This window comes from Mytilus galloprovincialis, chromosome 3 (assembly GCF_965363235.1).
Source record: "Mytilus galloprovincialis chromosome 3, xbMytGall1.hap1.1, whole genome shotgun sequence".
Taxonomy (NCBI): Eukaryota; Metazoa; Mollusca; class Bivalvia; order Mytilida; family Mytilidae; genus Mytilus; species Mytilus galloprovincialis.
Genome location: NC_134840.1, coordinates 70,054,246 through 70,071,385, shown reverse-complemented (window position 1 = coordinate 70,071,385; position 17,140 = coordinate 70,054,246). Strand labels below are relative to the sequence as shown.

At 31.1% G+C, this 17,140-nt stretch overlaps 1 protein-coding gene across 1 annotated transcript; it reads right to left on the bottom strand.

The window, feature by feature from the left end:
- Positions 1 to 2,834: 2,834 nt before the first annotated feature.
- Positions 2,835 to 16,394, bottom strand: LOC143066546 (uncharacterized). Its single transcript, XM_076239441.1, has 12 exons — positions 16,277 to 16,394; positions 14,757 to 14,886; positions 14,114 to 14,304; positions 13,091 to 13,184; positions 11,739 to 11,961; positions 10,097 to 10,278; positions 9,483 to 9,635; positions 8,871 to 9,019; positions 6,920 to 7,062; positions 5,831 to 5,928; positions 5,101 to 5,281; positions 2,835 to 3,452 (listed from the first exon to the last, which is right to left on the bottom strand). Exons 1-12 carry the CDS (start codon positions 16,390 to 16,392, stop codon positions 3,367 to 3,369), a joined length of 1,746 nt encoding a protein of 581 aa, XP_076095556.1. The 5' UTR covers positions 16,393 to 16,394; the 3' UTR covers positions 2,835 to 3,366.
- Positions 16,395 to 17,140: the final 746 nt, after the last annotated feature.

Genomic DNA, 17,140 nt, shown 5'->3' with positions numbered 1-17,140 from the left:
TTATATCTATCACCACATACCGTAATCAGTGTACTATAAAGGGAATTCTTACATCGAAAATACAATTATTGCGCTCTCTTTTTGTGGTTGAAATATATTTCTTAGAATATATATTTATAACGAAAGCATAAAATATGTAAGTAATTTTCTGGTGTACGTATATATAGGAGCTAGCGGATCAATGAATTTTTTTTTAAAGTGAAAGGGGGGTATTTGTTGCATATTGTGCAGTAGGTCGTATGTTCGAACCCCGACGAGGTCAAATCAAATCAAAGATTTTAAGGATGTTCTTAGGTCAGGTGATCTCATGTTTAGGATTTTTTTTGGTCAAACGTTCAGATTTCTTGTGATTTTTCCTACGATACAAGGTAAAATATTCCCCCAATAAGACCCGTTTTTTTCTTTCATATAAGACTTCACAGCTCCTTGAAGGTTACTTATCAAAATAAAAGTTGATTATAGATTTCTTTTCTTTCGATTTGAGACCCAAATAATGTCCATGCAAATCACAGGTATTTGGGGCATGCCCTTTTGTGGGCTCCACTGTAAAAAAAAAGTCTTTTTGTTTCAATACTTTAAATGTTCTACAATACATATAGAAATTTAAAAAGTCTCAACAACCCATTACTAGCCGATTACAATACCCTTTTAACTATCCACACGAGCCTGCTTTTTTTTTCACTTGATAACATAGTAATGGATTGTTGAGACTTGTTATACATCTTTACATTGTAGAAAGTAGTAAATATGAACAAAAATAAGACCTTTTTTACGGCCCAAAAAAGAGGACTCCATGCCCAAATAACTGTGATGTAAATATGACTTATGGTAAAAGTCCGAGTCAGCCTATTCCCGCCATCAGCAAAAAAAATAATATTTTAACTTATTTTGTTCCTTTACTAATGCTAATACCACTTATATAATTTTTATTTCTAAATTCTAGTTTTTTTAATTGCACCGAAGTAGTCATCCTGTAATTTGGTGGGTTTTCTTTTTGGCTTCTCTGCTAAGCACTTGGTCTACTGCGTAATTAAGAGCAAAGACTGGTCGGCTCGGAAATGTCTTCCAGTGGACTGTTTACTAGCGAACTTGCATGTTCTAGTACAAAACAGGGTAAATATTCATATTATTAAACTGTTAAAATGTTCTCGCCTTGAATATGCATATTATTTGCCACTGGACGTTAAACAGCCATCCATGATCATCACCTTTATTTTAATTTGTACGATACCATTTCATTTGTTTCAAGTTACTCTTAACTAGTTGTTTACTATAGTTCAGGGGGATTTTAAAATCGATAAACCACTGTAATTACTGTTCATTTTATTTTCACTTAAATACTTTTTTCAAACAAATGCAATTTTTAGAAATAATAGATTATTATCTATAAAAATTTATCATCGGATGAATTCTAGATTTGCAGACCACAACTATATGTATTATTTGTCTTATTTCTTTTGTCATTTATGATCGCATACATTTTGTGGTTTGAAAATTTCTGTTAAACACGGCTAAACCCTGTCTGTTTCAGTATTTATATGACCTTCATAATATACCAATCTTATGAAGAAGAAATCATTCCAGGTCTGCTAAACTTGTTTGTATAAGAGTTGAACGGTAAGATGGAAATCCTTCATACATTTATAATGTTTCGAATACATAATGACCCCCTATAAAAATGGAAAAAAAAACTGAAATATTTTATGACCGTTGACCCTGTGTTGCATTCACACGAATCCTCTTTCATTTGTAATAAGCTGATGAACAGTTTGCCTCATCTAGTTATTATAGTCTAGATAAAAACAATGTTTGTGTCATTAGAACTAGAACTACAGAAGGTGTGTTGATGAATAATTATAAAAAAAAAAAAACATTATTGCAATGCAAACGTTTAATACTCAACAATAAACTAACTATAACTATAAATCAAACAAATCTGCAGTAGAAATTTTCATAGACGACTTTTCATTCATTCACAAATTCAAACCATAATCTCTTCTCTTCATGCATTCAAGTCTCTTTTTCTCTTCGTCTGCTTTCCCCCATTGTCACATATTATTTCTGCTTTTTTTTAGTCTCTTTTATTCTCCCATTGTCACATATTATTTCTGCTTTTTTTTAGTCTCTTTTATTCTCCCGATCCCTATTTACCATGTCAAATCATCTCAAGTTACATAATAAAATATGCATATAAAAATCATTCTATTGAAGTGTATGTCAAGTATTAGATAGTGTTGTCGTCATTTGATCTATCAGACAGCACACATCTTCATATCTAGAACACAATCAATGGACTATATATATTATAACATCGAATTTTTAAGATCATCACAAGTTGGCTTCACAATACAGTAAGCATTTAAATTTGTGAGTATGAAAAAGAGAAAAGCACATTTATCTTACAGTAAATGCATTTGATATATATATTTTTTTTTTTTTTTAAATTTCATGCAGTAATTAAAAAATCATGAAACGCACGTGAATATCCTTTGCAAAATTAGTTTTTTTTTAAACTTTATATTTTGCAAAACGATCATAGTTTCCATCTACCCTGGAAGGATTTAAAAAAAAAAACACAGCTGAAAACAAAATTAATTCATGACAACCTTATTGTGAAGTAAATTAAAAAAAAAATTAAAGCAAATATTTTACAATTTAACATTTGAATTATTTATATACACAAAAAAATGCACATTTTGTTGACAAAGAGAAAAATACTGACTGAAAACCAAGTTATATTTGGAGAATGGAGGACAATTTATTACATGTTATACTATTTGTCAATTTAAAAAAAAAAGATATCCATTTTGCAAACTTTGAAAAAAAATGCTTGGTACTCAACTCACAATAATACAATTAATAAAAAAAAGCAACATTTGTACAAATTAATAAAAACAACTTCTTAAACATCTCAGAAAGCAGAAATCAATTCACTATTTGACTACCAAAGTAACCCAAAGATCTAACCTAAGCAGTCATACTGATGTGTCCAACTAGTCAGGAATTGAACGACCTTTAAAAAGGTTTCACAAGCCTAAATACGTAGAAGGTTATCTACAGTCAGGAATTGAACGACCTTTAACAATGTTTCACAAGTCTAAATACGTAGAAGGTTATCTACAGTGGATGATACGTAGTATTTATTTTTCAGATGCATTCCTAACTTGAAAACATGACCACAGAAGATTTCAAAATATCGGTAAGTCAATTATTTGTTCATTACGCGACAGTCTTTTAATAAGTCAAATATTTTTATTTCTTAATTTTCTGAAATGTTGAAGACAAAAATTCATAACCATAGTCCGTTTCCATATCATAGGTCGGTTTTCATTCAACATCAGAAAAATGTTTCGTTACTGCTTCCATCTAATAATAAAGTAGGATCCCAGAACAAACCAATATCACTGTACCTATCCAACTTGATGACAGTCTTTCCGAATAGTTACCTTTGCCTTGCATAAACAAAAATTAAAAAAATTAATAAAACTATGCATTTACAATATTCACATATGTTATTATATAGTGTACATCCATACATTAACTATTCACATTAATTATCTTCATCATGTTTTGTAGTTCTGTTCATCATAAAGATTAATACTGAGTAATTATGCAGGTTTCAACAAATAATTTGGCAAATTGCAAATTAAGTTAAATCTTACTTAAAACTGGTTTAGCGTTTTCAAGTACTGAAAGTAATACTGCTCTAATAAAATTCTTCAAAGATTCAGACATAAACGTATTGAATTCTTGTATTAAACCATGCTGTGTTTACAGCAGCTCCTTGTAAAGTTAAAAAAAACCTCACCAGTTGCAACACGTAAGTACATTATTCGCAACAATCGCTGTAGTACTTATAATAAATTTGATAGTATTACATGGCAGTTATTTGTAACCCTTGAAAGTTTGTTAAATGAAGGGATTATTTTACAGAGAAACAAGAGTGTGTCCAACGTATAGTGCCTAACTCGCACAATCGGGTTCAAATTCGAATAAAAACTCCAATTTAGCAAGCAATTAGAAAGATCATATCATAAGGAATATGTGTACTAAGTTTCAAGTTGAATCAACTTCATCAAAAACTACCTTGATCAAAAACTTTAACCTGAAACGGAACAGACGGACTGCCGAACGGACGCACAGACCGAAAAACATAATGCCCCTAGCTGGGGCATATACAAATATATAACACATATTGCTTCGCCAATGAGAATTACCTCAGCTAAACAAAATCAATAGCTACAAATAAGTTTATTTGTCATTGAGTATTGATTGATTGCTTTGGAAGGAATATGATAATTGAAAAAAGGACAAAAATTGACGTATACTGAAAGACGTACACCATCCTCTGCAGTACTGGCATTTCTTAAGATTTACAATAGTAGAACTTTTTCCTGGATATGTGCTATGCTCGTGGTAAATAAATCGGTTGAGCAGGTGAAAAAACTTTTTCTGAGTACACAAAGTAAATTCTTATTTTTCTTTTAGTTGTAGTATGTCAACTTTTAGCTACTGTTTTGTTTTGTTATATTGAACGACCATACAAGACCCTAATGGGCAGCCAAGTTCGTTAAAACCACTTTCATCGTTCGATTAATTAATCAAATTTGCTTTTTCAGTTGTCCTTGTTGTATATCCTTGACAAAATACTATGTTTAAAGATTATTACATGATAAATCTCAAATAGATTGGGGTGATCTTTTAAATTTGAACAATTATATAAATGTATAAATATTTAAGGGAGTAACCTTTTAACGTCAAGGGACGGGTTTTTATTCAGAATTCTTTTTTCGTGCAAAACGCTAAGGTGAACAATTATTACAAACTTTTTTGACGTTATCAATCAAATATTTGTTTTTACAAAATTTAACACTGTAAGGTGCATGTATGGAAGAAATCTGAATTCAGAATATTATATTTTTCCATCTACTTGACTGCATTATTATTCCATCAATTTGAAATAGGAGTTCAGAATATTTTTAAAGAAAAAAACATAACCCCATAATCCCCTGTTAAGTTAATTTCCTAACAAGTATACTTGTAATATTGAAAAAAATGTGTAATTATAATAGACAAGATACATTAAATTTCACAACTTACCGAAACTGCCGGCATAATTGCTTCCACCTTGATTCTGAGATGCTTGAATGCCAGCATCAACTGTTGATGCGATACGAACTAGAACAGATAATTGTTCTGGGTTTAAAGCTTCTAACTGAGATGTTGTTGTAGACTGGGCTTGGCTTGAAGAGAAAAAGCCTAGTTGTTCTTTAGAAAATTTCTGTAAGATATGTAGATAATACATTATCATGATATGTATCTATACTCATGCAAGTAGTACACTTTTTTGGGGTTCGTGTTGTTTATTCTTTAGTTTTCTATGTTGTGTCATGTGTGCTGTTGTTTGTTTGTCTTTCATTTTTAGCCATGGCGTTGTCAGTTTGTTTTAGATTTATGAATTTGACTATCCCTTTGGTATCTTTCGTCCCTCTTTTATGGGTAATTGTATTTTTGAAAGAAAATTGGCATTTAATTCTTCGGGAATTGAAGAGTTTTTAGTGATATTTGCACCCTCTCTGTTTAACTTTAAGTTTACTGTCCTACTTTGTTTGTCGTCTATGAATTTGATTTTACCACAAAATATGAAAAATTTGACACAGCGTAGAAAGATAATGTAAAATATTTAAACAGCTGCTGTGATTTCAGGCTCATTATTTTCTGAGCTCATGGTATCTTTTTTAACGAACAAACGCTTATGCATTGTATCTTTTTTATTTATTATCGAAACATTCACTGTCTGTTGTTTGGGGAATTATGTTTAATTACAAACCTCAAATGTAGACGTTGGAATATATGTGATGTGATCTGGATTGATGCTATCAATGTGATCCTCAGAAAGCTTTTGAATATCCTCTTCTTTAAGGCCGCCTGTAAAAAGCCAATATCTTCTTTTTTATTTATATATAAAGGCAACTCCATGATGATGATTTGTAGTTCTCTTGATTACCTCACATCATAAACCCGAATTCGGGAAGTCAAATATAAAAAAAAAAAACAACATTTGTTAAATTTTAAATCGAAACCAGAACAGTAAAAATTGTCATTTGGGTCAACTTTGCGAGAAGGAGTTAAATACATTCAAAAATATGAATTGATAAATAATGTTGATACAAATGAATAGAGGATGTTGATACAAATAAATTTCGAGATCACTTGTGCCTGAATCGTGTGCATTACAAAAGTGACCAATTTTGTTGTCGTATCTTCTTATTTCTAATCAAGTTCACTTAACAAATGTACGCAGAAATTAAAGAACCTATATATTTCACTTTCAAAGTTGAGAACTAGTTGTTTTTTAAACTGTTTGTAACTGTTCAGATGAACAGAGAGAAAAACCAGTAAGGCCTATTTGACATTTGACGGTTACATACAATAAAATAATCAAATAACAATGTAATGACATAAAGGAACACGATTGACGTCTTGTGGTATGAATAACATCAAAAGTATTAATCTGTTATTACTGGTTGCATAGTTATTTTGATTCATGGTCGGAGGACACAGAAGAGGATACATTAACAATCATGAGATCAAGAATGTGTCCCTAATACACGGATGCCCAATCCGCATTACCATTTTCTATGTTCAGTGAACCTTGAAAATGGCGTTAAAACTCTAATTTAGCATTAAAATTATACAGATCATATCATAGGTAACATGTGTACTAAGTTTCAAGTTGATTGGACTTCATCAAAAACTACCTCGACCAAAAACTTTTACCTGAAGCGGGAAAGACGGGCGAACGAACGAACGGACGGACGAACACACATACCAGAAAACATAATGCCCATAAATAAGGCATATAAATCTTATAGATTCGTTCATTATCATTTCATAAAGGAGTAAATGTAAAATATACCAATGACTGTGCCAACTCTCTGAATGGTAGACGTATCCCAGGTCGATACATCATCACCAAATGCTAGTTTGGCAAGTTTAGCCCACTCAATAAATTGTAGTTCATTACAGCTTGTCACTTGTCCAATAGCTTCTGACGCATTTCTGAAAATATAATCGACCGAATAAACATATGATTAAACTGTGTGATACTTGTTCTAAAGTAAGAGCAGTATTTGTATGAAACAGCATACCGGTATACTCGTGTTTTTTTTTTCTCAAGTATATTTGGAGTACTTTTGTTTCTCACTTTCGTTATTATAAAGGTATTGTAAAAAAATACATAGACGCATACGAAACACTGCCAAATTTCAAGGTGAACTTTGTCTGTAAGAGAGAATTTAAACTTTTAGTCATGTTATATATATATATATATATATATATATATATATATATATATATATATATATATATATATATATATATATATATATATATATATATATATAAATCATTTCTTAGGTCAGAATAAGTCATCAGTTCACATTGGAAAATTGATAATAATATGAAGGATAGATGGTATTCGAAATATCGATTGCTTTGTATATTTATTATTTAATATTTATTTTAAACTTATTTATTGTATACTTATTACACGTATTCTTATCTATGAAAATACATGTTTATCCAATGAATTATGTCAAGACCAAAACAAAATCTATTCGGAACCTGTCGTAATATTATCATATCATATTCATTTGAATGCAAGAGATTAAAATGAAATTCAAAACGAAAAAAATAGTAACGTTGAGCCTTTTTGATTTCATCATAGCCAAACATGGCCGTATTTACACCAAAAATTTCACCCTGAGTATAGACAAAGCTGTGTACACGTACATGGAAATCTGCGGAATGTGTAAAAAAAACAAGTTAGTAAAGAGGTTAGAGATGCTCCACTCATATAATAAATGTTGTTAAAAAAGAGGAACCAAAGATAGCAGACGGACATTTAAAATCATAGATAAAAAAAAAACTGACAACGCCATGGCTTAAAAAGAAAAATAAAGACAAACAGACAAGTAATAGTACACAAGACACAACATATAAGACTAAAGACTAAGCAACACGAACGCCTACCAAAACCTGGGGGTGATCTGAGATGCCCCGGAAGGGTAAACAGATCCTGCTCCACATTTTGATCATGTTATAACAAACCCAGTAAATACTCTAATTAGGTAGGTCACATTCGTGAAAATGGAATGGGATTGTAGTAGTTATGACATAAGGAACATATCCGATATCTTCTGTGAAACGGATATTCCATAACGGTCAACCAACTCGTGATGGCGTCCGTAAAATTTAAGAAGAGGTGATATCAACTTTACCATTTGTAAGTTGTATTGATTTAATTGGGCAATAGATGGATAAAAGACATCTCAAAACAATAGGTGATTTAAACTGTGCAACTGAGTGGATCATATCAAATGAAACTCAGTTGTTAGTTTATTTTGCTTAGTTTATTTTGCTATCTTCTACAGACTGGAAAAATGCACATCAGAATCCATACAAGTTTTTAATTTTCTGAAGCATAAACTTCGTATAACTTTTATTTACTATTATCCGAGTCCAGTCACGCCTTAAAAAACTTACATAAACGCATCGGTTTGTCTATACCCAGAGTAGATTTTGTGATATAAACCTGGGTATTGTTTACTTAAGATGAAACTTAGCAACTGTATGCGTCCCACTGATTATTAAAGATAGCCGTACGGTGACCTATTATAAGTTGTCTACACCATTGCCTCTTGGTCACTTGTAGTTACTAAGTAGTTGTCTTATTTGCAATCATGCCGCATATTCTTACTTTTATATTCAAAGTTAAACATCCACACGATTATATTAATGAACTATAGTGTATGGCAGAAATAAAAAAAATACATGACAAAACATGAATCATATCTATAATTATTTACAAATAGGTGGTGTGATGGATCGTCGCTATCTGATCCGTTGTCATTCCACATGTGAAGTGGCCCAAAATGCTGATTTCTGCTGCACTCAAAGCGTTTACATGCTGACCATTTTTGTAATAATCCAAGAATCGCTGGAATGCTTCTTTTTTCTGCAGAATAAACAGAGATTTAGGTGATACTGCAACAAGTGGTACGATATATCTCCTACAGACAATTAACAGGCGAGCTTTTAAAATGATTTACGTTTACTATTGAGAGTTGAAAAATATAGTGATACACGAGTTTGTGTGATATAATCTGTTTCTCTAATGATTTTGATCCTTCCTGTTTAAAATTTGAACAAAAGTTGTGTTATTTGTATGTGACGTCATCAGGCATGGTCGCATGATTTTAACTTTTAACTAGAAGTATAGAAATAAGTTATAGATGGTCTTTGTAAAAATAAATGCTGATATTTTGAAAAGCACATTTGCGCGAACCCATTAGAAAGTATATTTGAATTATTATATTATATTAAGTGCATATGTACTAAGTGCAATTTATACATTTATGATCGAAACGACAGAGGATAAAAGATATAACGATAACTATATTATTGAAGTTTCAGTATACCTGAGCTTCCGTCCAACCATCCTGCTCTCCTAATACTTCCATTGCATCAACATCAAGTTGCAATGATTTTATTTCATCGATGGTCATTCCTTGAATGATAGCACCAGCAGAAGATAATGTGTCTGAGGTCCATGTTCCAGGCTGTCCGAATACCTGAAGTAAAAACGGTGAAAACGAAATTCATTCTGAGACTCATATTTTCATCAAAGTCGATCACTTATATTCTCGTTTCATTTTTACAAATCTACTTCATGATATAATACATAGAGAAGACTAAAGAAACATTAATTAATTTACCTGTATTCTTACAATAGAACACAATCTATTTTCACAGTTTTGATACATTTTTGCCATTTGAAGAGGGATTTTCCGTTTAGAACTTTCTTTGACGTTTGTTATCTTATTTTTTCTCCGTTTAGTAACATCATATTCTTAAATTTGTCATTGTGAAAAAAGTATTTTGTTGGTGTGAAATCCAATTAGTTTTAAATTCTTTAGGGATGTGAAATAAGGCTTTAAATGAGGATCATATACTTAGTATTGCATACTAATATACCTAATTCAAATGCTGTTTTGTGTTTTATCGTTTACTTTTCAACTAAATAACTTATTACCGTTTGCTTTTGAAGTAAAGTTAAAATAGCTCTCTTCTGTTCAATACTCCATGTTGAAACGCCTCCAAGAATTTCAAGGCAATTTGTGATTTCATCGTCTGGAATTGAACCTATATCTTCAACAGTTAAAGCTATCACTCCATCTCCAAGTTCCGCTAGCGCATCACAAGTCAAGGTAAAGCCTGTACGGATTGGAAAAGATACTATCAGCAAACAACACAAAACCTTCCTTTACTTTTACTTTAAATGGATCAGGTATGTTTATATGTGTATTAAAATATATGTTTTGTTAAGACAAACTCCAAAACTATTTGATTTTAATAACAAGAGTGGAACACAATAGCAGTGTATGGTTGTAAGATTATAAGATTCAAGAAATGTAATTTAGCAGTTTAAAGAGTTGCTGAATCGAAATGGTCTCGTCAGATGAACCTCAAAATATAAGTACATGTAAATCGTTTAAATTGTAAACTTCAATACATTGCAACAAGAGGTTCACTACATGTATACGGATATGATATGGATACCTCCCAAATAATGCGTTAGAAAAGGCCATGCTTTGGAAAGGAAACCCCAAAATCATCTGGTTCCAAAAAACAAGTGTACAATAGCATAATGATAAAGATAAAGATTGCGCGAAAGTAAAGCTGAACTGAATAGGGAATTTGAAAAATTGCTGATTCAAAGAGGGTACTCCTCTACAAATAAATCAATGGCAATTAAGTTATCTTTAGTAAAACGTACCCAAAATGTTTTCAGATCCACCATTCAAAGCTATGTAGGAGGTTCACAATAAACCAAGCTCAATTATTATTTTTAAAGATTAAATAGGTTGCCTCGGTGTCAATCGGCGTAACAACATCATCGAATGATCGGTTCCTTCTTTGACGAAATAACATAACCATTGTGACATATGAAGTTTACTTGTATATGCACGACTTGGAAAGTCGTCTAGGGTATAATGTCATAAAGAATTCCTAAACGTTAGAATGGAATCCATTTACTGAATTAAGAGGTGCGGATGGGAGAATTTAACACAGTATAATAAGCTTTTGAATGGAAATCTCAGAAATCAATTCGATTCGAGTTGTAAACATGAGATATTCATTTCTTATGATATGAATGGGTCAAATCTCAGTTTATAAATGGAAACCACAGAAATGTTTATGAACAAAACGTAACATAGTTGATGTAGAATGGCATTATGTGAAAGTAAATCTAATAACAATTAGTTCTCCGAACTTGCTACGATTTTTCAGTTGGCCATATAGATCTTGATTGAAATCCATTCTCCGGTTTTGGAGGAGTTGTAAAATGTTTACCACAACCCTCTACATTACTATGAATAGGCAATTTGCATGTTTTACCCGATTCTTATAAATCCCCTTTCACGAAGGTTGATGCCCCAACCGCCAGATGATCAACCCGAGCTTCACGGGCGTATTATCAATTTTTTTTAAAATTTAAACTACTGTTGGAATAATGTTTACAAATAACTTTACCGTACGCGTCAGTAATTTAGATTTCTACTTTCTTCCAATTTATCATTGCAACATATTCTTTTCTAATTTTTCAATGTGACTATGTACAATGACTTTCTTCAACTGGATCATAAACTCCTAGTCAAAGTCAGTTACCTTACCTACAGATCTTTTCTTCCTACTAGTACCATACAGTGAATCTTGAAGCATCTGATCTACTGATTTTAACAGTACACCGCTATAGTCGACTTCTGCCTCTTTCTCCATGGTCTTCTCCTCGTCCGAAAGATCTTTCTTAATTCCACGCGTCATACGCTGTTGCATATTCGATTTCTTCTTTTCACTACTCTCTGTGATACATTCATTTGAGGTATACAGCATTTCCTGATTAAAAAGAGGATGTTTTGTTCAGAATTTTATTTCGTTAAGTTATATAGCGCCTCGTTTATTTAGGTACTTTTACATCCATAGTTTTCATTTGAAAAAAAAATGTTCAAGATGAAGGGAAATCCAGAAAAAAAGCTTATAGGGAACACCAAATTTCTAAAGTTGTTTTATCTCACATGTTATACATTGCATAACTGATATCAAAATTTTGTAACTTAATTTAATCTGTCACATATTGACCTCAACATTCACCTTCTATGCCCCGTCCCTACTTTCTATCACATATTAAATGTAAAAGCTGTATAAAGTCACACAAGTGAAAGTCAAGGATTAATCTCGAACAATGAATTGCACATTTCAATGCCACCGCGCATTTTTTTGTTGTTATAATAAGGAACATTGAAAATGTAAAATTCGAATTTAAAGCTATTTTTTGTTGGTATTTAGCAGTGCTTTGAAGGTTGATTAACATTGGGTGTGCATTTTCAAAAAGAAGATAAAAACATGACTTCCAGCAAGGTTTCCAAGACAAAGGTCTGTCACACGTTAAGAATTAAATGACGAACTTTTGTGGTGTTTTTCAATAATTGAAACCGTTAAATACTAATGACATTTTGACCTGTTACTAAAGAGGAGATTTTAAAAAATGGATAAATAATAATCATCGCATATTGTCCGTGCATCTATTTACCGAACGAACCCTAATGAAATTAATTTTTTTGTTGTAGATAAAAAAAATAATAAAAATAATTTTTTTGTTGTAGATAAAAAAATAATAAAAATAATTACACTTTATAATTTCATGTGTCTAAAGCGCTTTCTGGATTATAAACATGTTTTATGTGTCATGTTAATCATATCTTCACTGTCATTTTTATTCGGTAAATTGAAATTAATATATTTGTAATTGAAATAAAAAATCTTTAAAATGTAGAATTCTGCTATTAAAGACCACAAAAAAATCTAGATATTAAATCGTTCACTTTCGTTTTCTTATAATATATATCATTTTACATGTATTTTAACAAATGATTCTGCTTTAACATGTGTGTTTATTAATGCAATTTACATTTCCATAAGAAGTTCATAAGATGTACCATAAGGTATTGCCATGCAATGTACTTACCAGTGGAATAGACTCCAGCAGCTCTTTTGACAAAGACTTGGTGCATGTACCTAAAGTACAAATATCTACTTCTGTGAAACTCGGCATAGATGAACTGAAACATATTCAAAGGGATCATACCATTAAAAATTGTGGTTGTATATAAAGATACAGTCCTACATCCTGCTCAAGAAAAGTGAAAATTTCATATCTTCTCTCAATTAGAAGGGCTATAAATCTGTCATTTCATGGTGATAAGTCGACCGATAATATTACTTAACAAACAGATGTTTGTAAATAAAAATTGTTAAACTTTAAAAGTTTTAGGAAAATGCACAGGCACATGTGAGCCAGAGGTTTTTATTCAACATCATTTGAATGCAAATTCTTGGGTTTGGATGTAAGACTGTATACAGATGTTAATATAAATATATCAATTGTATCAGAACTATAATATTAGAGTGATTAAAATTTTGGACAAGGTAATTGGCATGAATGGGATACACTTACTTTTCAATTTTTAACGATAATTACATATTTTTTAGACTAATACTAAATGGCAACATAGAATTGTTATTTGACTGGTACATGTATTTTGAAAATATATAAGTGTATCCGTAGTTTGTCATTAAAATCCGAAGTAAAAAGTGTGAAATAAAATCTGCTTGACCAAGACTCATAACATGACCCAACGTTAATTAGTCTGACTTGACCTTATCAAAAAACCCTAATGATTTCCATTATTCCTATAATGTATAATACCAGCCTACATAGGGTAACCCTGAAAAAAAATTTCACAGGCTCAATGTACAGAAACTCTAAAAATCGGTATTAGATGGTTTCATTTGCTTATATACAGCTATTTGAGACAAAAAAAAACTGTTTCTATGATCTAAATTATTCATACTTTAATATAGAAATATTGATTGTTTTCAGATTTCCAGATGAAATTCTTATTTAGCAAACTTGAAAAGAACAAATAAATTATTGCTTTAAAATGTTCTTTCAGATACATATTATGCACAATTGCGATAGTAAACTTACTTAATTGCTTCTGATTGCATGCCTGCTCTGATTAGGACGTTTTTATGTTCATTGTTCCATGGACATTTTTCACACAGATCTTTTGCATGCGTCTTAAAAGCATCTGCATCAATATTCATAATTTGGCTCCTTGACAACCCACACATTAAAGTACCACATTTTTCGAATATTTCATTGGTTATAACGCTTGGCTGAAATTTTTTAAATCATTAATGGAAAAACTATAAAACACAAAACATTTTTTTCAAACTATATCTGCTTTTGTTTTCCATTTTTTTTTAAATTATTTGCAAAAACTCGTAGGGAATACGTGAATTTCAGATCAACACCAACCAGGTTTAATCCACCATATTTTCTCTCGAAAAAAATCCTGTATGACAGAAAGGAATATGACAGTTAAGGTGGTACCTAATACTATAGGGAGATAACTCTGTAAAGTCAGCTAAACGTTTTAATTGCGTTGTGTTGTAAAAGGAATATTAAGCTTCTCAATGATCAAAATTGGTGTTGTTCAAGTTGCTAATTAATATCTAGATTCAGAAAGAACACTTTCTTTAACCAGAAATAGGATTCTTGTAGTTTATATTTCCCGATTTCTGGATGAGAATATTTCCCTGTCCTCACAATTACTAAATAGACATACCGTACACCATGGGCAAATCTGTATTATCTCACGTATATCTTGTATTGAAACTCGAGAAATGTCAACTGCACCCAATTCTACACAGATCTGTTCCCGAGTTTCCTCGTTATACTTTCTCAAGTCGGCCATTCTAGAAGAATAAGAGTATGTAGTATGCATGGTTGTAATCAAGGTCATTTTTAAATCAACAGTGTTTTAAAATACGTCATTTTGAACAGATTTTCTTCATTCTGTCGTTTTTCACAGTTTCAAGTGAAAGATTGAGGAAAACCCAATTCACATTATTGACATTATAAAATAAACTTAATCGTCTTAAATTTGTATATGCAATACATATATTTCTTAATAGTTTTATCATGTAATATGAGTTTTAACGTATTGATACTGTAGAAGAAGAAAAAATAAGAAGAAAATTAAACAATACGGAATAATCGATTTATGAATTTCAAACAGCGGTATACTACTGTTGCCTTTATTTGACAAAGATGACATGTTTTTATTGACTCCCCCTTTGTTTTCCTCACTTTTTACAATTTCATCCTTCTTTTCTCATTCTTGACAAATCTTCGAATACGACCTATATGCGACTTTTCAAATGTCATGTGCAACAGTATTGACGCCATGAGCGAAGACAGATCTGCTATTTTTCCGATTCACTGATTCCTGTTTAGTACCAGTATTATTGGGATTCGTGTTTGTTTGTCTTTAAAGTAACGTTTAGGCTTTGCTCATGGTAGTTCACCATGAAATTGTGTTTACCACAATTTTCACAACATGTTCATCATGACGAAAACTTCTACATGATATGTTATATGACGGCTATGAACCCCATTTCACTGTTTTTTAGAACTGTTTTTTTACTGAATTTTAGAACGTGATCGTGTATTTTATAATTAAAATCTTTTTATTAACATTGATTAATATTTACATGAAGAAGTTGCTATATCCACCTAATCATTTTATGACCATTTTACAATTAGTGGTGCCAACTTTACTCCACCAAATTCGTTTTTTGTGTGCAATTTTTCATGAGAGGTATATCTCTCCCAAATATGAAGAGATTAAAAACCAAAATTGTCTTGCTGAAATTATCACTTTATATATCTGATTAATGCTACAATCGAGTTGAAACAATCCAATGTAATTTCAATTATTACAAGTGAAAAAGTCGTTCAAAGTCATGTTAGACAATTGAGAAATACATAAATAGACTAACATTGTGCATTGAAATATACAAATGGGTCGGGATTTCTGCAAAACTTCAATTTATGAAAAGGGGTCTAATTTTACATTAGACACCAAATAACGACATTTAAGAGCAACTTTGTGTACGCATGTATAAATCCTCAGAAGGTCTGAACTAAGATGGAATACACGAACAAATCCTCCGATGTAGAATTAGGGGGAAAAAACATTATTTAGCAGCTTAAACATTATAAAAGTTAGGATGTTTTTCGAATCCCTAACCTTTCGATTATAGCAGCTGGGAATATAAAATGTAGCGTTAGAATTATTCTTACGATGCATTATAAAACCACTGTAGTCCCTTAGTTGGATTAACTTCTGTTTCATAGTCTATCAATGTATTACTGGTGAAAGAGTCTTCCTCCCTCACAATTCTTGATCTTCTAAACATGAGTTCAATCTGTAAATAATTGTAACTTAATATAGCAGCAAGTCAATTAAGGAACTGTTTTGCATGGGCCATTATCAGTTCTATAGTTCCAAACGGTTTTATTTGAATAACATAAAGACTACATAAAACAACACGTTATAAATTTCATACGTCTGAATCGCTTTTCTGTTCTGACCTTCATCAGGAGAGATAAAAGATTTTTTTCAATACTTTTGCAACTGAGATTAACACTTTCTCGTGCAATCCACCATTTTCTACATAAGAAAATGCCTGTACCAAGTCAGGAATATGACATTTGTTATATATTTGTTTGATGTGTTTGAGCTTTTGATTTTGCCATTTGATTAGGAATTTTCCGTTTTGAATTTTCCTCGGAGTTCAGTATTTTTGTTAATTTTTTTTTGCATACATATTTAAATAAATATTTCATTGAAAGTGGCATATGTCTATTCCCGTAAAAGTATTCCCGGATAAATCAGTTTTCTAAAGAAACAATCAAACAACATAATGCTTTTTCATTCACTGTTAATATATATAATAGTGTGATTTGTAAAATATATCAATCCGCTCAAAAATTACAGGAACGCTGCTTTTTGCAATTATTTTCAAAGAAATTATTTTTTATTTTGATATTGAAATTAATTTCGTAGTTGATTTAATTTTGCCAAAATCACTTGGAATACCAATGCAAATACAACAATTCATAACATATTTGCAAACAAATAATACATCATTATCGTCTAAATAT